Source organism: Phyllobates terribilis, unplaced genomic scaffold, assembly GCF_046119375.1.
Source record: "Phyllobates terribilis strain yellow unplaced genomic scaffold, ASM4611937v1 Scaffold_1__5_contigs__length_1240528914, whole genome shotgun sequence".
Lineage (NCBI taxonomy): Eukaryota > Metazoa > Chordata > Amphibia > Anura > Dendrobatidae > Phyllobates > Phyllobates terribilis.
In genome coordinates this window covers 22,571,936-22,595,132 of record NW_027362761.1, presented here as the reverse complement: position 1 = coordinate 22,595,132, position 23,197 = coordinate 22,571,936, and the positions used below count along the sequence as shown (strand labels likewise).

Below are 23,197 nucleotides of genomic sequence, written 5' to 3'. Positions count from 1 at the left end.
ATAGGAAACTGAATAAAGTGATACCTTGATATATGAGATCTGATCACTTATTCCAGAGAAATCCACACTTTTCTTATATGTAAATGAACTTTCAGGACTATGGGCTGGACACTGAGAATCTGCCTCCGGAGCTTATTTTCAATGAAAAGGAGGCATTACCAGTGTGAGACATGTGGATCAGGAGAGCAGACTGTCAGTCATTACTTGTCTCACACTAGTAACACCCAAACAAGGTAGTGTCCTCCCCACACCCTGTGACATGCCCCCAGAAGAAGCAAAGGCGAAACGGAGTCGGGGTATGGGGAGGACAATACCGTGTTTGCCTACAGATCGTTACTGGTAATATACTTTCCTTACTGATGGAATATACTGATTCATTTAGGTTCTTACTAGTTCATATTTGATATGTTCTGTGGAAACCCATGCTTTATGCGTCTAGTTCAGCATAGTCTGTCCCATATATTAGCCCAGCAAAATCATATTATTACCTGCAATAATGTGGCTTTAGGGATACACTGGTTTTCTATATATTGATTTATTTTTTGGTGCAGACTGTCTATTATTTTCTAGTCTGTTCCAGATTTTGTATTTTTGAACTGACCATATTGTGGAATTTATATTGAATACAATCATGTTAAGGCTATGTGCCCACAATGCAGAAATGCTCCGGATTTTTTCCTGAGCGTTTCTGCATTTCCCTGGCAGAAAAAACACATGCAGATTGTACATGCCGATTGTACATGCGTTTTCCTGCCAGGGACAAGCGGAAGTGAAGCGTTCTTCACATGCATTTCCGCATGCGAGTTGACGAGCTCTTTCCAAGCGATTTTAGCATCACTTGGAAAGTGCTTGACAACTTGGTCACACTATATAAATCCATGCAACCGGCATGGATTTATATAGTGTGACCGTAAAGAATGGTAAAAAATAAAAAAATAAATCTATACTTACCTTCTGATGGCCCGCGCTGTCTTTATCCGATGCGTCCTGGCTTGCCGGCAGCTTGCGGTAGACTAAAGGACCTGCTGACATCAGCGGTCACGTGACCCGTCACATGACTAAATGACGTCATGGCAGGTCCTTGAGTCCACCGCGAGCTGCCGGAAAGCAGAAACAAGGACACCGGGGGCCATCAGAAGGTAAGTATAATGCATATTTTATTCTTTTTTTTACAGGTACTATGGTACCCGAGTCCGGAGGAGAGTCTCCTCTTCTCCAAACCCGGGTACCATCTGCACATTGAACTGCATGATATCCGCATGTACAGATGCAATGATGCAGATTGCATGCGTTCCAATGCAAGTCAATGGCGGCGAAAAGGCAGCGCTTCCGCAAAATAATTGGTAGTGCTGCGTTTTTTTCCGCAATGATAATCCGCAGCGGAAATTTCCGCAGCATGTGCACAGCACATGTGGATTATCATTGGGGAACATGGCAGGCCTTCTACCAAGCGTTTTTTTAAGCGTTTCTGCAGCGTTTTTGCCGCTATGGAAACGCTTAAAAAACGCATTGTGGGCACACAGCCTTATTCTATTTTTTATCATGTTGTAGTGTTTTTCCTCCCCCTTTTTTCTGGAGGTTTTTGCACTGTTTTTTTTATATCTCTGTTTTTATGTTATCAATAAAGATTATACAGTTTTATGAGCAGAGCTGGAATGTCTTCCTATTGGTACAGTTATTCTTTTCATTGTCTCCAATACATTATGTTCTATGATTTATTGAAGTATCTAGCATTCCCTTTAATAATATGTGCACAGGCCCTATGACTTGATCCAAGGGTTTGTAAAACTGGAAATACTGTAGTCACACTTGCATTTTTATGTTTCAAACTGTATTTATTGAATTATAAGCACAATATGGCAACAATCTGTTTACCTTACACAGGGGCAAGAAACAAATTTACAAAATAACATGAATGAACAAAGGAATAAGGATGACCATGTTTAATCTTAGAACAGAAAGATAATGGTGTCTAATTATACTTTTAATATTTTCTGGCTTCCCACGCACTAGAACACAAGATAGTATGTTAGGAACATCAGCAATGTAGTATCGAGAGGATGCAAATCTTCTCAAATTGAGCAACCTTATCCAAGTGTATTGCTGTTACATTTTCACATATCATGACTTTATTCACGAGCTATCACGATATCCAACAAAAGGCTGTCTCCACCGCTGTGCTACACGAGCCACAAATTTAAAGGTGCTGTTTGTAATTTTGAGGTTTATCCCCCAGTAATAGGATAGGAGAAAGGTTTGTTGTAATGTATGTGACTGTCAAAATTAGTTGTGACATGCCATTCATTCCCCAATCTCTGGGCAATAGGGCAGGTCCACCATATGTGGAGGTTAGTGCCAGTATCAATAAAGCCACGGCAACAAAGGTCTGATACCTCATGCTAAATTCTGATCAGATCCTGGCAGGGACCATATATAGACGGTGTAATATTTTTAGCAAAGTTTTAGTGAATGTAACCTGCCATCTATTCTTATGTACTTAGAGTGGTGCCAGCATTCAGGTGACCGAGAGGTGTAAGATAAGCTTCCCATTGGAGAAAGAAAGGAAGTTTACCATCACCTCATCTTGAAAACTATTCATTATACTATATAAGCGAGATTTACTCTCAGGCGATGTTGGAAGGAATTTGCAAACAGATTCCATAGTGTTGAGTTCAATTTTATTGGACTGGCTAACAAAAGAGGATAGCAAATGAAAAATCTGTTGTTTTCGCCAACATTCCCCTGGAGGAGGTTGATTAATGGTATTAAAGTAGGAGATGGACATCAATTTACTATGCAATAGAAAGTCATATAACGAGCACATAACAATATTTTGCACCAAGTTTAATCTTTCTCCAGGTGGAAAGGTCAGATTTAGAAATAATGGAGTCAATATAGATGGATTAGACTACATACAGTTATATGAAAAAGTTTGGGCATCCCTATTAATCTTAAGCTTAATGTTTTATAAAAATTGATGTTTTTGCAACAGCTATTTCAGTTTGATATATGTAATAACTGTTGGACACAGTAATGTTTCTGCCTTGAAATGAGGTTTATTGTACTAACAGAAAATGTGCAATCTGCATTCAAACAAAATTTGACAGGTGCATAAGTATGGGCACCCTTATCATTTTCTTGTTTTAAATACTCCTACCTACTTTTTACTGACTTACTAAAGCACTTCTTTGGGGTTTGTAACCTCATTGAGCTTTGAACTTCATAGCCAGGTGTATGCAATCATGAGAAAAGCTACTTAAAGTGGCCACTTGCAAGTTGTTCTCCTGTTTGAATCTCCTCTGAAGAGTGGCATCATGGGCTCCTCAAAACAACTGTCAAATGATCTGAAAACAAAGATTATTCAACATAGTTGTTCAGGGGAAGGATACAAAAAGCTGTCTCAGAGATTTAACCTGTCAGTTTCCACTAAGAGGAACATAGTAAGGAAATGGAAGAACACAGGGACAGTTCTTGTTAAGGCCAGAAGTGGCAGGCCAAGAAAAACATCAGAAAGGCAGAGAAGAAGAATGGTGAAATCAGTCAAGGACAATCCTCAGACCACCTCCAGAGAGCTGCAGCATCAACTTGCTGCAGATGGTGTCACTGTGCATCGGTCAACTATACAACGCACTTTGCACAAGGAGAAGCTGTATGGGAGAGTGATGCGAAAGAAGCCGCTTCTGCAAGCACGCCACAAACAGAGTCGGCTGAGGTATGCAAAAGCACATTTGGGGAAGCCAATTTCTTTTTGGAAGAAGGTCCTGTGGACTAATGAAACCAAGATTGAGTTGTTTGGTCATACAAAAAGGTGTTATGTATGGCGGCAAAAAAACACAGCATTCCAAGAAAAACACTTGCTACCCACAGTAAAATTTGGTGGAGGTTCCATCATGCTTTGGGGCTGTGTGGCCAATGCCGGCATCGGGAATCTTGCTAAAGTTGAGGGACGCATGGATTCCACTCAGTATCAGCAGATTCTTGACAATAATGTCAACGTTACGCAGGGGATGGATCTTTCAGCAAGACAATGATCCAAAACACCGCTCCAAATCTACTCAGGCATTCATGCAGAGGAACAATTACAATGTTCTGGAATGGCCATCCCAGTCCCCAGACCTGAATATCATTGAACATCTGTGGGATCATTTGAAGAAGGCTGTCCATGCTCAGCGACCATCAAACTTAACTGAACTGGAATTGTTTTGTAAAGAGGAATGGTCAAAAATACCTTCATCCAGGATCCAGGAACTCATTAAAAGCTACAGGAAGCGACTAGAGGCTGTTATTTTTGCAAAAGGAGGATCTACTAAATATTAATGTCACTTTTCTGGTGAGGTGCCCATACTTATGCACCTGTCAAATTTTGTTTGAATGCAGATTGCACATTTTCTTTTAGTACAATAAACCTCATTTCAAGGCAGAAACATTACTGTGTCCAACAGTTATTACATATATCAAACTGAAATAACTGTTGCAAAAACACCAATTTTTATAAAACATTAAGCTTAAGATTAATAGGGGTGCCCAAACTTTTTCATATGACTGTATTATATTTAAATCCCACCTGATGCCATTGTGTGAAAAGTACAGTGTGAGTTTTACAGGGGTGGCCAAAAGTATTGGCACCCCTGCAATTCTGTCAGATAATACTCAGTTTCTTCCTGAAAATGATTGCAATCACAAATTCTTTGGTATTATTATCTTCATTTACTTTGCTTGCAAGGAAAAAACACAAAAGAGAATGAAGTAAAAATCAAATCATTGATCATTTCACACAAAACTCCAAAAATGGGCCAGACAAAAGTATTGGCACCCTCAGCCTAATACTTGGTTGCACAACCTTTAGCCAAAATAACTGCGAACAACCGCTTCTAACCATCAATGAGTTTCTTACAATGCTCTGCTGGAATTGTAGACCATTCTTCTTTGGCAAACTGCTCCAGGTCCCTGATATTTGAAGGGTGCCTTCTCCAAACTGCCATTTTGAGATCTCTCCACAGGTGTTCTATGGGATTCAGGTCTGGACTCATTGCTGGCCACCTTAGAAGTCTCCAGTGCTTTCTCTCAAACCATTTTCTAGTGCTTTTGGAAGTGTGCTTTGGGTCATTGTCCTGCTGGAAGACCCATGACCTCTGAGGGAGACCCAGCTTTCTCACACTGGGCCCTACATTATGCTGCAAAATTTGTTGGTAGTCTTCAGACTTCATAATGCCATGCACACGGTCAAACAGTCCAGTGACCGAGGCAGCAAAGCAACCTCAAAACATCAGGGAACCTCCGCCATGTTTGACTGTAGGGACCGTGTTCTTTTCTTTGAATGCCTCTTTTTTTTTCCTGTACACTCTATGTTGATGCTTTTTGCCAAAAAGCTCTACTTTTGTCTCATCTGACCAGAGAACATTCTTCGAAAACGTTTTAGGCTTTCTCAGGTAAGTTTTGGCAAACTCCAGCCTGGCTTTTTTATGTCTCGGGGTAAGAAGTGGGGTCTTCCTGGGTATCCTACCATACAGTCCCTTTTCATTCAGACGCCGACGGATAGTACGGGTTGACACTGTTGTACCCTCGGACTGCAGGGCAGCTTGAACTTGTTTGGATGTTAGTCGGGGTTCTTTATCCACCATCCGCACAATCTTGCGTTGAAATTTCTCGTCAATTTTTCTTTTCCGTCCACATCTAGGGAGGTTAGCCACAGTGCCATGGGCTTTAAACTTCTTGATGACACTGCGCACGGAAGACACAGGAACATTCAGGTCTTTGGAGATGGACTTGTAGCCTTGAGATTGCTCATGCTTCCTCACAATTTGGTTTCTCAAGTCCTCAGACAGTTCTTTGGTCTTCTTTCTTTTCTCCATGCTCAATGTGGTACACACAAGGACACAGGACAGAGGTTGAGTCAACTTTAATCCATGTTAACTGGCTGAAAGTGTGATTTAGTTATTGCCAACACCTGTTAGGTGCCACAGGTAAGTTACAGGTGCTGTTAATTACACGAATTAGAGAAGCATCACATGATTTTTCAAACAGTGCCAATACTTTTGTCCACCCCCTTTTTTAGGTTTGGTGTGGAATTGTATCCAATTTGGCTTTAGGACAATTCTTTTTGTGTTTTTTCATTGAAGACAAATTAAATGAAGATAATAATACCAAAGAATTTGTGATTGCAATCATTTTCAGGAAGAAACTGAGTATTATCTGACAGAATTGCAGGGGTGCCAATACTTTTGGCCACCACTGTAACTTAATTGAAGAGGCAGTGGGTTCGAGGTCCAGGACCAATACTAGAAGACAATAGAGAGGCGTCCATATGCACCCATATTAGGGTGTCATTACCAGCTTGCATCTAGCTGTCGAACAGTATTTAGAAACATTGAGCTCTGAAAGACCACCAACTCTTTTGTGGAAATACATATTTCTTGCAATTCTAGGAAGTTTATTGGCCTATATAAATTAAAAGGTTTGTTTTTTGTAGGGATAGCATTCACAGGGACTGAATTTTACTATTCATGATACTAAAAGAAGAATGTAATTTCCTAAGCCAGCTTTTAGTTGCCTAAAAATAGGATCATAATTACATTTGTAAAAGGGTATGTGCACACAGTCAGTATTGGCAGCGCTTTGAACACTGTATACTTTATGCTGCGTCCAAAGCGCTGCACGCAGGTGCATCCGCATGTGTTCATTGAAACATGCGGATTCACCGCAATCAATACATTGCACTGATGTAATTTCTCTTGCGGAGACGAGCGACTTTGCAAAAGAAACTGACATGCTGCGGTCTGGAAAGACGCGCCGCATGTCCGTGGATGATCCGCAGGAGCATGGAGACGCATAGTGGGCGTGGAATTTCTTGAAATCCCATCCACTATGCTGTAACATCTGGCCGCTGCGGTTTGCAGGAAAGCGCAAGTGCACTGCATGAAATCCGCAGCGATTACCAATCGTGTGCACATACCCTAAGTTCTCTATTCGGTTAGTGAGTTTAATTTCTACAATTGTGGCCAAAAATTTTGGTTTGCACAAAGCTTGATGCTTCAGTTTATTTTTAGATCTTTTAGTCAGATGTTTTTATGGTTACTGACGTACAATTGTTAAGTATTTCATAAGTTATTACATGTTTAGAAATACATCAAATTTATGTAAAAACTCAATATTTAGTGTTGGCCCTTATTTTTAAGACTTCTACAATTCCCATTGGCATGCTTGACTTCAGCTTATGAGCCAAAGCCAGACTGATGACAACCCATTCCTATCTAATCAGTGCTTGGAGTTTATCACAATTTCTGTGTTTTTGTCCAACTGCTTTTTGATTGACCAGTTTCTCAATGGGATTGAGATCTGGGTAGTTTCTTGGCCACAGACACAAAATTGCAATGTTTTGTTCACCAAGCCGCTTAGTTATCACTTTTGCCTTGTAACATGGTTAGCCATCACGTTGGAGAAGCATTGTTTATCACCAAATTCCTCTTGGATCGTTGGTAAAAGTTGCTCTTGCAAGGATTTTCAGATACCATTCTTTATTCATTGCAGTGTTTGTAGGCAAAATAGTGAGTGAGCCCACTACCTTGGAAGAAAAGCAACCCCACGCAACAATGGTCTTAGAATGCTTTACTGTTGGCATCACACAAGACTCATAGTGCTTGCCTTTTCTTTTCCAGTCACTCTGCCTGATGTCCCAAATGACCATATATTTATCTCAGTTTTCTGCAGTCTAACCCCTGTACTTCGGCAAAATGTCAGTCCGTCCTTGGTGTTTTTCTTGGAGAGAAGCGCCTTCTTTGCTGCCCTTCTTGACAGCAGGCCAAAATCCTTTGCCTCACTGTACATGCAGATGCATCGAGACCTGCCTGCTACCATTACTCAGCAAGCCTTGCATTTGTGTTGAACTCATCCTGTAGCTGAATCTTCTTTAGAATAGTCTTTGGGTGCACTGAAGCCTGCTAAATAACAATTGAACTCAAAACTTTTGGCCACAATTGTAGATAATGCAAGGAAGTTTGAATGTTAAACCCAAAATTGATTTAATTGTCTGTGAACACTTCAATTTTTATTTGTGAGACAGATAAAAATTGATTTTACCGGTGATATAATCACACTTATTACCTGGAAAAAGAAAATCAGACACCACCCCACTTTAAGAACCCTGTTACACAGCTTCCAATGATCTCGGCTTCTTATCGCAGTCATGTCTGACTCTTCAGGTTTTGGATGATTTAGGAGTTGATCATTAAACACATGGCATAAATGCACTGTAATAATTTAGGATAGCATTACTAAAAGCTCAGCCTGGCATGGCACTACCTCTCTGACAGTATTTCAAAGTTTTATCTGTATTTCACAACGTGTGTGTGTGTGTGGGGAGTCAACTTGCTCGTTTCGGACCATAAACAAGTTACAACTTACACTTGAACGTACACAACTTACAATAGCACTGTACTGGAAAATGAATTATCTTTTTAAAGGATGCAAAAGAGAATGTTTGGGAAAGACAGAATGAACCTTCAAGTCCTGCAACAGGCATTTTACTCATACTTTTAGGCCATAATGTCTGCTAAAACAGCAAACACGAGCAAAGAATGTTACGACCAATGATAATGGAAGAAGACCCGTGGGAACAGTCCAATTATGGATGCAACACCAAGCTATATAGTTAAAGATTACTAATATGACCAACCACTGAAAAACTAAAATGGTGTAACTGAAAAACTGAGAAAGAGATTAAGCAGGCTTTCTGGGCACTGCCCTATTGAGCTTTTTCTTGAATACTTCGGTTCAAGCAAAGGTCTAAGTCAAATACACTGCTAAAAAAAAAAAGGGAAAACTTAAACAACAGAATATAACTCCAAGTAAATCAAACTTCTGTGAAATCCAACTGTCCACTTAGGAAGCAACACTGATTGACAATCACTTTCACAAGCGGTTGTGCAAATGAAATAGACAATAGATGGAAATTATTGGCAATTATCAAGACACCCTCAATAAAGGAGTCGTTCTGCTGGTGGGGACCACAGACCACATCTCAGTACCAATGCTTTCTGACTGATGTTTTGGTCACTTTTGAATGTTGGTTGTGCTTTCACACTCGTGGTAGCATGAGAAGGACTCTACAACCCACAGAAGTTCCTTAGGTAGTGCAGCTCATCCAGGAGGGCACATCAATGCGAGCTCTGGCAAAGTGGTTTGCTGTGTCTGTCAGCGTAGTGTCCAGAGGCTGGAGGCGCTACCAGGAGACAGGCCAGTACACCAGGAGACGTGGAGTGGGCCATAGGAGGGCAACAACCCAGCAGCAGAACCGCTACCTCCACCTTTGTGCAAGGAAGAACAGGAGGAGCACTGCCAGAGCCCTGCAAAATGATCTCCAGCAGGCCACAAATGAGCATGTGTCTGCACAAACGGTTACAAACCAACTCCATGAGGGTGGTATGAAGGCCTGACGTCCACAGATGGGGGTTGTGCTCACAGCCCAACACCGTGCAGGACGCTTGGCATTTGCCACCACAGAACACCAGGATTGGCAAAGTCGCCACTGGTGCCCTGTGCTCTTTACAGATGAAAGCAGGTCCACATTGAGCACGTGACAGACTTGACAGTCTGGAGATGCCGTGGAGAGCGATCTGCTGCCTGCAACATCCTTCAGCATGACCGGTTTGGCAGTGGGTCAGTAATGGTGTGGGGTGGCATTTCTTTGGGGGGCCCACAGCCTTCCATGTGCTCGCCAGAGGTAGCCTGACTGCCATTAGGTACCGAGATGAAATCCTCAGACCCCTTGTGAGACGATATGCTGGTGCGGTGGGCCCTGGGTTCCTCCTAATGCAGGACAATGCCAGACCTCACTTGGCTGGAGTGTGTCAGCAGTTCCTGCAAGATGAAGGCATTGAAGCTATAGACTGGCCCGCCCGTTCCCCAGACCTGAATCCGATTGAGCACATCTGGACATCACGTCTCGCTCCATCCACCAACGTCACGTTGCACCACAGACTGTGCAGGAGTTCGTGGATGCTTTAGCCCAGGTCTGGGAGGAGATCCCACAGGAGACCATCCGCAACCTCATCAGGAGCATGCCCAGGCGTTGTAGGGAGGTCATACAGGCACGTGGAGGCCACACACAATACTGAGCCTCATTTTGACTTGTTTTAAGGACATTACATCAAAGTTGGATCAGCCTGTAGTGTGTTTTTCCACTTTAATTTTGGGGGTGACTCCAAATCCAGGCCTCCATTGGTTAATAAATTTGATTTCCATTGATGATTTTTGTGTGATTTTGTTGTCAGCACATTCAACTTTGTACAGAACAAAGTATTCAATGAGAATATTTCATTCATTCAGATCTAGGATGGGTTATTTGAGTGCTCCCTTTATTTTTTTTGAGCAGTGTATTTTCCCAGCCCATCTCTGTTTAACTGGCTCCAGAGATGTCTGAACCTGACGATTTCAGCACAATAACTGATCGCAGTGGTAATAACCTCAATAATGTCAGCATGAGAGTCTCAGTGGATTAGTGAGGAGAGAATTACTAGGTTCATTATTTTTTACCATTGTTTTATCTTTGTAAAAGATTTCATAAGGCTGGAAAAACCTCTTTAATGAAGAAAATAAGGGCATACAATAAAAACTGGAATGGTTGTGATAGTGTGTCTCTGGTGTTTGGTAAATATTCTGACCCACAAATTTATTGAAAAACAATATACACAGTATGCCAGTTAAATAAAACAAGTCCTCATAATCTTTTATTGTCTTTTATGGAGAATCCTGGCGTCTTTGACTTGCACAAAAAAAGAAATACACATTTAATCTAGTCCAATTAAATTTGTCACCTTTGTGGTTTTTAATCGGCCTGGCATTGGCACATGCTGAGTTTTGGATAGTTAGATTCTTACCCTCAAATCGAACATGAAACCCCTCACAAAAAGTCTAACGCTCTAGATGTCCTACATGTACTCATCGCTTTCTGTAAAGAGGGCATAGCTGTTGTCTCGGAGATAGAAATCCAAATTATAATTGGTTAGTTAGCATTGTAGACAGCATGCCTCTGGTTCATGGGATTTTCAGGAGATTTCATCCATTCTTTTTTCAAAAGTTGCTTTAACTGAGAAAGCCTCATGTTTGGATTCTCCTGTTTCAGGCGTGGCAGGTTTAGTTCTTCATATGCTGTAAAGGCGGCTTTCATTCGACGTTCAGGATGGCGGTCAAGATCCTTGTCGACACTGTGGGCATAAAAAAAACAGTAAGTCATTGAATTTCATAAATATGTTTTCTGCAAAAAATGAAAATCAATTTTCCAATCTACAATATAATCGGCTTATCCCGTCTGTCTGTCCGTCCAGGAAATCCCGAGTCGCTGATTGGTCCGGCCGCGGCCAATCAGCAACGCGGGATTTCATAACAAGATGGCGGCCTTTAGCAGCTCATCTGCCGCACGGAGGTCAGCGGTCATCTCCTGGCTGCTCGCAGCAGAAGTACCCCGACCGGCGGCCTAGGCGGCACCGCTCCCCGGTCCTCCCTTCACACTTGCAATCGGGAGATCAGCGTCCCTAGCTGCTGATCTCCCGACGGTAGCCGCATCCCGGCGATGCAGCCGGGAGATGACCTGCTCGCAGCGGAAGTACCCGCACAGGCAGCACCGCTCCCCGGTCCTCACTAACACGGTTCGCTGATTGGTCGCGGCCGGGACCAATCAGCGATATTGGCGCCAAATTTACAGAGCGCGCGATGGATGCTGGGTGTGACACGATGGGGTATAACCCCGCCCACAGCCCGTCATTCACCGTGGTACGCGGAACAGGAGACCCCTGGCTGCAGCCGCAAATAGTCGCGATGTAAGCGGAAGCAAGAGCCGGCTGCAGCCAGGGGAATTACGTGCTGGCTGTGCGTTGTCAGCGATGTTGTCACACAAGCAGTATTGATAACATGACGTAATTACAAAATTCATTAGGGGCCCCGGGGGGGGGGGGGGGATACATTGGGGGGTTAATTTAAAGTAGTGCACAACCCATTTAAACACTGCTTCGCTGATTAGTCGCGCCCGGTCGGCCGCATACATATTCTAGAATACCCGATGCGTTAGAATCGGGCAACCATCTAGTATAGGATAATGGTTGAGGTTAGCTTAAAATATTAGACTAATAGATACATGCAAGGGAATGCAGTTGATTTTGGAAAATTGTCAGAAATAAAGCGGTATCAAAGCAACAGAACTAAACATGCACATTAGATAGAGCTAAGAGAACTGTCAATTTTATGTTATGTGGAGAAGCTGAAAAAACAACGGTGCAAGTGTCTTATTCAGGTGACTACGATATTAGGGTACAGGGAATTGCTCACCTGGTTGGGTTGCAAATCCGCAACATACAATGCGCTTGATATGGCTGCTGCACACCAGCATGGCTGTCCACGATACAATAGATGTCCATGAACACCAATGGATATTCCAGAGAAAGAATCAGGATCTAGGAATGCAGTTTATAGTCAAAGCATTTCAAAGTAGAACAAATTTCGGCCTCAGGACAAACAAGTGCACAACTAAACCTATGTGCAGGGAAAATACTGTTTATTTAAACCCACACATGGGGCAGTCCTGCACTTGTGGTTTGTCCTGAAGAAGAAGTTTGTTATACTTTAAAATGCGTTGACAATAAACCACATCCCTTTATCCTGATTCTTTCTCTGGAATATATATTGGTATTCATAGCAGCGCAGAAATTAAACCTCTTGCTATTGTATCGTAATTTTATGTTATAGCATTAATGTGCTTGTATTTCTGGTTCTGAAGCGTATATACCTACAAGAAAATGGAAACTTACTGTTTAAAAACTGTAAAGAAACATTATTTCTACCAACCTGAGAGCAGCTATAGCTTCTTCTACAGAACGTGCTTCTACCTCTCCTTCGTCTAGCACACGACGGTTCAGGTTTTCTTCCAACGGCATCTCTAGATGTGTCTTCGGGTTTTCAACAGCAGCTAGGAAGACAACATCTTATAGTTAAATGCAATTTTGCATGATTAAGTAGTACACATGGCCTGTCCTGTTACCCTTCTGAACATCTTCCTTCTGCAGAGTTTCTTCTATCTGTGCTCGTGTCACTTTTGTGGGTACAGGTTTTGCTTGTTTGCTCTTCATCTTGGCATCTTCCTCATCTAGCAAGCGTTGGCTTTCCTTCTTTCTCTCTAACAGCTCCAGGCGACGTTTTTCCTTTTCTTCCTAACAAAATGGATGACATTTGGCATGAAGCAAAGTTTTCAAAAACTACAGGTGGTTAGAGGTGCATCATGACAATTTTAATAAACCGAACAATGAGGCCCCAATTCAATAAGAATGGCGTTTTGTAGGCTAGTCTTTATGAAGGCCGTGCCGGAGTAAGATGCACCAAATTGCACATACCACTTAATAAATTTGGTGCATCTTACAACTGATGTGCGCCTCCAAAAAAAGGAGATCTTTTGCCAGCACTGCCAGTGCTTGGGGTGGCGCATGTGCAGCTCAATGCATTGAGTCTTGCGACGTCATGACTTACTAAATATGCTCCACAACCGGCACTGACAGCGCTGGTTATAGTGATCTCAGTAGGGAAAATAGATCACTGAAACAAGAGTGACCTATCAGCCAGACACAGGAGGCAGGCAGTGAGTGGGGAAAATGGGAAGGGAGGGCAGGAGAGCCGCAAGTGCAATGTCCCACCCTGAAGCACTTGCAGCTCATTTGCATATGATTTGAATGCTGGATTTCTGAGAAACTGCTGAACGGATTTCTGCAATCTGCAAGGAAGCCCCTGTACATGCACGCCATTGGTTTGAGGTATAAAATTTTCAAGTTCCCTTTAGTCAACCTTTTTAGAGTTCTTGTAAGACAAGTGGTTTTGGACTGTTATTACTAATGGTTATACTGAAAAATACTCAAAAATGAAGTTAACTTTAACAGTATGGAAGATAGTTACTGAGCAGCTAAATGCACCTTGCACCACATTTATTTTTATCTTTTTGTGTGCCTTGAATGACAAGCTGATGTAACCCTGTGGGTAATAAGGGTAGCGTCACAAAGAGGGGTATGGCTTGGGATGTGACACTATCTGGCAAAATGTAGGCTTATATTTTGACAAAGTGGTGGAAAATTAAAGGTTAAATTTATTGAGTCATAAATTGGGCTTTTTTTTGTCTACTCTAAATTTGTGCTTGACAGAATTAGTAACTGATAAATCTCCCCACCTCCCCTCCACATTTTTTACTTGGCTACATACAGTTATCATTAGGGGAAGCTTAGCAGCTTAATCTAGACAGTAAGATCAAGTCATATATCATTGACCACCATTGAGATGTATTAAGAAATGAGTAAGCACAATACATGGGACCTATATACAATAAAAGATGAGAACGTATCGGTCATCTAGTTTTACTTCATGAAATCATGTGATATGTAATAATACATTTTGTTGAGTTACATATTAAAATGGAACCAGATATATTATATAAGGAAAATGTAAATAACAACAACCTTGAGTAATATATATTTATACTGGCATTAAACATCCTTTAGCAAAATGCAGAAGAGGAAAAGAAGTGCAGGCAAAGCAGTTTTAGCAAGACCAGATGTTTATTCTCAGGATATCATGGAGGCCAAGGACGACTCAAGGAGGAGATACAGCTGGAAGCAAGTTGTGAGATTTGCCACATCAGAGCGATAAGATATTCAATGTAACAACTGCTTTTAATTATCATACTATGAAAAAGAAAAGCAGAAACAAATACAGCAGCAAACATGACAGCATGAACAAGGTAAATCGTCCCCATCACTTTCATTATCTATGCATGTAGGTTTCTTTACTACCAAGTAGACGGGAATATCTTACAATCCACTTTTATTTCATAATTTCAAGGTGTAGGGTAGACAAGTATTCAGCTATTTTTAAGAACTAGCCTGGAATTAAGCAATATAATTTCACCCACCCAGGTCAGGAGCATTTATGGAAAATGGCAGCCTATAGTGGGAAAGATTACTTTCTGGTAATTAGATTTTCCCGAACCATGACAGCACTGTACGGAGAGAGTATTCGCCCTCAGGAACAGAAAACCCACAGAATAAAAAGGCGGAACCTCTCCATAAGCCTCAGTGAGGTTACAGCGCATAAGTGGTAACCACGCTGTTAGGCTGTGTGCCCACGATGCGTTTTTCAATCGTTTTTGATGTGGAATTTCCGCAGCAGAAACGCTTTTAAAACGCTTGGTAATCCGTGCCCCATGGTCCCCAATGAGAATCCGCATGTTCTGTGCCCATGCTGCAGAATTTTCTGCAGCGGATTTTCTGTGCGGAAAAATCTGCAGCATGTCCATTATTTGTGCGTTTCCGCATGCGGATTTGACTACTCAATGCATTTGAAAAACGCATGCAAAAATGCTTAAAAAACGGGTGTAAAATCCGCAAGCGTTTTTACTGCCAAAGACATGCAGAAACTATCCTATGTCGAACCTGAAGTGTTTAAAGAAAGTAGAAGACCAGACTGCAGCTTTGTAGATCTGATCCATGGAAACATTAGTCCTGTCTGCCCAAGAGGTAGCCATGGCTCTTGTAGAATGAGCCTTAATCTCCAGAGGAAGATTCTGACCAGATGCTAAGTATTCTAAGGTTATGGCTGTTCTAACCCACCCACCTATGGTGGATTTAGTAGCCCCCTTACCTTTATTGGGACCATGAAATAATACAAACATTGAAGAGGACTTAAGCCAGGGGCTTGTAACATCAAGGTATTTAAGAAGGCACCTCCTGACATCCAAAGAATGAAAAACTAACTCACCCTGAGAGTTTGGATTCTCACAGAAAGATGGCAGAAACTATTTCCTGGGATCTATGAAAACTGGAAACTATTAGTATGAAAGCTGTATCTGATTTTATAATCACCCTGTCTTCCAGGAAGGTTGGATTAAATGAGATGCCGTGTAACTCACCCACCCGTCTAGCTGAGGTTAGGGCCACCAAAAGGACTGTTTTCAGGGTTAGTACCCTAATAGTGGCAGATGAAATTGGCTCAAAGGGATTCAGCATAAGGCCATATAATACTAGATTCAGGTCTGAAGGAGCTACTGTAGGGCCCCTCACTGGTCTGGAAGCAAAAGGAAGCTTTGATAAATCTACATACCCATGGGTGGTCAGAGATTTTTGATCAAACAGAGCTCCTAAGGCAGGGACATTAACCTTTAGTGACAGGTAGACAGGCTCTTCTCTAGACCTTTTTGAAGAAACTAATACCTCTCTAAGGGGAACCTACTGTTGCATTGTTAGGTTTATCCCATACTTTAGCATATTTTAAAGGAGGCGACTTTATTCCTTCTTAAAAGGAGACTGGAAACTAACTACCATGAGAACCCATTGGTTGATAATAATCCCCACTCAAATTCCAAGCAATGAGATGTAGATCGCAAACCTGAGGGTGGAGGACTGGCCCCTGGGACAGAAGACTGGGACTGTCAGGCAATATCCAGGGGTCAGAGGCAGACATGATTCTCAGCCAAGTGAACCAAGCCTTTCTGGGCCATAAGGGGGCAATCAGTATGACCCTGGCTCCCTCTTACCGTATCTTCTTCAAAACCATTGGAATTAGAGGAAAGGGTGGAATCGTGTAGGCCAGAAAAAAAGTCCCACTTCTGTGGAAGAGCAACCACCCCTCTTAGGGATTCCCCTGGACTCAGGGAAAAAAAATTCCACTTGTCGATTCTCCCTTGTAGCGAATAAGTCTATTTCTGGGAGACCTCACAAGGCACAGATCTGGCTGAAGATTTCCCGATTCAAAGACCATTCCCCTTGGCTGAGTGCACGACAGCTTAGGTAGCCGGCTATGACATTTTCTGTCCCTTTTAGGTGGCGAGCAATATATACATACACACACACAGTGGTGTGAAGAAGTATTTGCCCCCTTTCTGATTTCTTATTCTTTTGCATGTTTGTCACACTAAAATAAATTCTTGATTGAGAACAGGTGTGGCAGTAATCAGACTTGTGTGTGGCTAGGGAAATTGAACTCCTTTTCCCAAAGATGCGATAAAGCACAGTTAATTTATGTTTTAAGGGGAGGGAGGGATCACCATTTCACAGGGCCCTGTAGGTTTCGATTTCTTTTCCCCTTAATAATAAATATCTTCATTTAAAAACTGCATTTTGTGTTTACTTGTGTTATCTTTGTCTTGTATTTAAATTTGTTTTGTGATCTGAAACATTTAAAGTGTGACAAACATGGAAAAGAATAAGAAATCAGGAAAGGGGCAAACACTTTCACACCACTGTATATATACGTGATTCTATAGCTACCATTTTCTATGCAGAACACTCACCATCTTCTGACATATTTGTGAGAACAGTGAAGCATAAACAGCTCTTTATACTAGCAGGACATGGTCACTGTGCATGAAATTCCGGGAAAGGGTCCAGTTTTTGAGACAGGCAGCAGCTCAGGTGATCACAGAAATTCTGCACTCTCCAGCAACAGTTTTTTTTAATCCGTGTATTTGACTTGTTTGTATGGCTTTATGCTTACCATTTCACTCAGTTTTATATACACAATTACAATACAATTTGTACAATAATCCTTCATTTATACAGGGTACTTAATATCAGTGGTTCATGACATCTACCATTTGTTTACATCAAAAATACTTTGTCAAAGTAATACATATTTTTTAAACTCCTGAATCAAAATATTAAACTTCGGGAGGGGGGGGGTCGGGTATATGGGAGACTGAAAATAAGAAATTTGTAACTATGGACGGATGATAAATTTAGTACATTTTTAGACACATCAACTTTTCACTAACTATTGGCTAATTTCATGCCAAAATGTTGAGGAGATGGTGCATCTCAAATTATGCCCCCTTTTGCACAAAGCTGTACCACTTTCCCAGTAAGTCACACCAATGTGTCAAACAAGCTGAATGAAAGGCATGTGGGACAGGTTTTTGGCACGAACTATTACAAAATTCTGACATTTATCTTTACAAATCTCCCCCCACTTTCCTACTTTGTTTACTAGGCAGCAACTGAATAGCAGCTCTCTATAGCTCCAGTGGTGCCTCCAGCAGGTCACACTGCTCAGGAAGTCTCACTGACTACTACAACAGAAGAGATGGTAAGACATATTGGATGAGCATCAACACTTCTACATCCTGATCAGAGGTCTATTAAATGATTTGCCTAAAACTAAAACCATAAAAATAATATCTGCTTTTTGCAACTGCCTTTATATGAAATAAACTAAACAATCACAATGTGGTCTTAAAATATTGTACATATATTTTATTCATATTCAATATAACCTTGTTATAAATCTGCCCCCTTTTTGCACATATTACATATAAGGACCCTAAGGATCGATACTGCTGTAGATGACATAAGAATCAGTTTGGCAAGATACTGTACAGGAGGAGAGAGTGCACAGAAGCAAAAGGTGAATTATACGCTTAGATTACGGTAGCTTGATGATAACTCAAAGAGGTGGTGTAAGTCTACAGCACAGAGAAGGAAATGCTCCTGGGAAATGCAGTTTTAGCAGATAGGAATACGACCACCTATTCTGCTGCTATGTGAAGTTGGATGCACAGAGGGGCAGCTAGAGATGAAAATAAGACACAAAGGGTACAAGAAAATGATAATTACTTACCAGTAATTTGATTTTCCTGAAACCCATGACAGCACCATGGAGAGTGAGCTCTGCCTCTATTACTGGTCAGGATGCCAAGAGCACAAAATAAAAAAGGCAACTCCCACTTCTTCCTGCAATGTGGTTTCCAGGAAGTTAAGTAGGAGTCACCCAAATTATAATCATTATTCTTGTTATTATTTATACATTCACTCAGGCCCTTTCTTCATTGTGAGAAGAGAAGATTGAGAACCACCACCAGCTATAAGCCAGAGGGAGGGAAAATTAGGGTGCTGTCATGGATTTCATGAAAATCGAATTACCATTAAGTAATTAGCATTTTCCCCTCATCCATGACAGCAGAGGAATCCCTATTAGAGGAATTCTCTAATAGGGAGAGAGCTCCCAAGTAGGATCTAACACCTGAAGAAAGATCCCAAGAATATCTTAGTACAACGGATAGTGCTTCAGGAAGGAAGATTGTGTAGGTTTTAGATATCATTCAATCAAGATCATGACCGTCAATTTGGAGCTCCAGCAAAAAACAAACAAACCAAAAAATAAATTATTTTACTGTTTACAACTTTTCCCTGTTTTTTTTTTTTTTTTTTTAATAGAGAGGGTCTATATTTACAGACTCCACTTATATGTATGGTTGGATATCTCCCCCGGATTTTGATTAGATACTCTATACTCATTAAAACACCTAACCAACAACTGAAGTATATAGAACCTGGTACTAAGACTTAGCATGTTAATGGAAGCCCAAGTTTATGTAATTCCAGGACCCTGGTAATCTTAACTGGGGTTATTACCCCAATATTGTTTTCCTTTTCAATTGAAGCCCCCCCCCCTCCAAGGCCAGATCTGGACCTTAAGACACCCTTCTAGTATCGCTGATGGCTTAATATCGACCTAACTCTATGCTATCAAGTATAGGTTAAACATCCCAGAATGCCAGAGGGGTTCCAGAAACCAGCAAGAATATTTGGTACTTTATTATAATCTGACGTTAACACTTTTTTTTTCCTCCCCTGTTTTTTCGGATGCAAGGTTAAGTTTTCCTAAGAAATGTATTTAATCCAATATGGACCCCTATAGTTCGAGATTCCCATCTTGGGGAATTTCTGGTTACCGTATCCTAGTCACATACTAAGAGCTGATACCACCAGAATAGGCAAAAAAAATATCTGCGCGATTCCATATAAAAAAAGCCAGTATCTTATTCTTATAGGAATGATAGGATTTATCCTATTCTCTATAATGGAATCAATTCTACATTTTAAATGGATGCTAATACAATTGAACCGTGAAGATCGTTAGCTGAAAACAGTTCAAATGCAAAATAGGTTAGTTTTCTTGAGCAAAAAACCTAAGAAAGCCAAGTGATAACCATCACCTTTGATACTCTTTTTTTATTTTTTTAATTCTTCCCTGAGGAAGCGACTCAGTCAGAATGATATAGACCTTCTATGGTATTGGTCAAATCTAAGATGGTCTTAAACCAAGGTATTATAACCCTGTCCCGTCAATCATGTACCTTATAGATGTATCATCCTGTGCTTGAATAATAATCAGAACGGTCTTACCTCTGTGTGAAGTAATTAGTCTCAACTAGTGAGGATGTTCCTCCTTCGCCACAGGAGTCTCACAGGTAAGGGGAGATATTAACTCATACATTGATTCTTCCCTTTATAGATTTATTACAGAGTTGCTGTTTTGTCACTCCAAAGAGCATAATGACTGGATATTTCTCCAACTCAGTGTATAGTTGAATCTACCAGTTTTAGGATTTCAATCTCAAAATACTTGTTGGGTATAAAAGGCTCCATCAATCAACTTAATTTGCAATGAGTACATTTTCCGAGTTTAGCTAGGAGGATACACTGGTTTTGAGATATTTTACCAGATCTGGCATAATGTCAGTCATACAATGGCATTTCTTAGAAGGATAGACTGGGATATTGATGGTTTATCAGACCTATACCGGTGGGTCCAATTCACACCTCCATTAGGAGGGAAGACCAGTATAGTGCAGCTCCAATTGGCACAATCAAGTTCATTTTACCACTCCATACCAGAAGGGTAGATTTGGAGCAATTGGTGGTTTATCCGTTTCTATCTTCCTGTAACGGGATACACCGCGTCATACCAGACTGTTTTCCCCATCCCATATGTCCTTAGGGATATTTCTACCCCGGGGATAAACTGCACCATAGTTGGCCGTGCCCCCTGTCTGGAGATGCTGTACAGGCTTTGGTCCCCGGGGATACATCACTCCATACCAGGTCGTGTTCCCCTCGCTGGAAGTGACGCCTGCTGTTCAGTCGCTCCTAATCCCATTTTAGCACAGCCATGTCCATCTTGTACCTCCAACCAGGAGGGTGGACTGAACTATCTTAGTAGTCTATCTTATGACCTCAGACTGAGAAGATCGACTGGACTTCTACTGGTCTTGTTCAGCTTAGCCATGCCCAAGCTACAAATCCCTAAGAAGGATAACCTAGAACCAACTTAGATGCCAACCAGTCCAAGTTATGACTCCAGTCCCGAAACCAGGGCTGTGGAGTTGGAGTCGGTGCCCATTTTGGTGGAGTCAGTGCCGGTACTTTCAGGCAGGTCACCAGATATGAGGTGGCACATAAAGGATGGTCAAACTCCAAGCAACCAGCCCCACACATGACATGAGGCCCTGGCCGAGGCGGCAGGTTCGCTGCACAAGCCCTGCAGCCAGACCAGAGGCGGCAGGTTCGCTGCACAAGCCCTGCAGCCAGACCAGAGGCGGCAGGTTCGCTGCACAAGCCCTGCAGCCAGACCAGAGGCGGCAGGTTCGCTACACAAGCCCTGTAGCCAGACCAGAGGTGGCAGGCTCAATGCACAAGCCATGGCTCAATGCACAAGCAGGCTCAATACACACGCCCAGGCCAAGACATGTGAAAATCACTAGGCCCCAGGGCTACTGAAACACAAGGCCCTAGGCCAGACACCAACCATAGGTAGGTCATGAAGCATTAAATGTAGATCCTCCCGGTCTGATAGAGATTGCTATAGAACACACCATGATGTTCCATGATTCACGGCTGCTCCAGCTGTGTGCTCAAGGCTCCTACATCCAGAGGACAGGAAACCACATTGAAGGAGGAAGTGGGAGTTGCCTTTTTATATTGTGCTCTTGGCATCCTGACCAGTAATGGGGGCGGAGCCCACTCTCTCAATGGTGCGGTCATGGGTGAGGGGAAAAGAAACATTATATTGTGCTTAGTGTATATAACTATATGTATGCATTTACTGTGCTTTGTGAAAATTAATGTGATTCTGGGAATAACCATTTAACTAAGTAGAGTTTGTTATAATTAAGGCTACAGCACATCCACATGTACTAGACTTATTCAGCTGCAAAATCCTAGCAACATCAACATGTGTAAGAGTATGCGCACAGAGGGTCATTTAGAAGATGGCTTATCTGCTGAGTTTTCTAAGGTGAAGAAACTTCAAGAAAAAGGTAACAGTGTTTTTGCTAAAGAGTCTTCGTTGGCAGCTTTTTTGTAGTTTACACTTTAAATAAAGAGAAGATATCCAGCGGAAACCGCCCAAAGAATGTACATGCTGACAGTCAGTATAGTGTTAAACTGGCTTATCGCTGTATTACAACAGAATGCTTTATGTCATACAGAAATATTTCAGTATTATAAACTACATCTTTTATGTGCCATTCGTTATATGGAAAAGAAATATGTGGGCAGTTGCTTCTTCTAGACTAAGCCTGCCTCAGATCCTATAAACCATGCCCAAGGGGGTGTTAACGACATCCTTTACTCCAAGGATGGACAGTGACAAGCCATTGGAATGGTCTACTGCCTGAAGCTCATGGGCTGCTGTCTATGCTCTACTGTATTGCTCACAGCACCTCCTTGGAGAACACAGGAAAGCAGTGTACACTGACTGAAGTTTCCCTTGGCCGCAGGTCTCTGTGTAATAACGGGAACGCTGTTCCAATCAAATGTCCGTTTATCACCCCTCTTTCCCGAGTTGAGTTGGAAACGTGGTGTTAAAAACAGCACAGCTGCACTGGCTGCATTACCACTGTCTTAATTATTACGTTGCTGGCTGGGTTATTGGTAGCGTTCATGATCTGCACAATAGATCCTGGATAGTGACTTACCTCCTTTTTCAATAGGAGTAGGATGGCTCTTATGCAAGTAAATAGGATGGCTCCTGGGAATCACTGCCGAAACTATACAGCCATTATCAGGGCTTCACACACACACATATAAAAGGTGTTTTTCATTTAAAGGGAGTCTTTGAGTAAGGTTATGTTCACATGCCCAGTAATCATCCATTAGAACAGATCCAGAAGCAGTCCGTATGGCAAAAAAATTTGTGCAGACAACTTCTGTTAGTTTTAAAAATAAAAACGGATTTCAGCTGGATCCGTTTATTTTAACATTACAGTCTATGGAAAATGGATCAGTTCAATAGCCATCCGTTGTTCTCCCATTTGAAACAGATCCATGTTTTGCTTACTGGATAAGTTTTAAATAGATGATTACTTGAAAGTTCACATGTAGAGTAGTATTTGTTAAAT

The 23,197-nt window shown here is 41.7% G+C and overlaps 1 protein-coding gene across 3 annotated transcripts in view; it reads right to left on the bottom strand.

Moving 5' to 3' along the window:
* Positions 1–10,697: 10,697 nt before the first annotated feature.
* CCDC124 (coiled-coil domain containing 124) overlaps positions 10,698–23,197 on the bottom strand; it is a 32,355-nt gene continuing 19,855 nt past the window's right edge. For all 3 annotated transcript variants that reach the window (XM_073658792.1, XM_073658970.1, XM_073658878.1), the window contains exons 3-5: positions 13,028–13,196; positions 12,835–12,955; positions 10,698–11,201 (exon numbers count right to left, since the gene is read on the bottom strand). In XM_073658792.1, the coding sequence (XP_073514893.1) occupies positions 11,000–11,201; positions 12,835–12,955; positions 13,028–13,196 (492 nt within the window). In that variant the 3' untranslated portion in view covers positions 10,698–10,999. The remainder of the gene's footprint in view (positions 11,202–12,834; positions 12,956–13,027; positions 13,197–23,197) is intronic.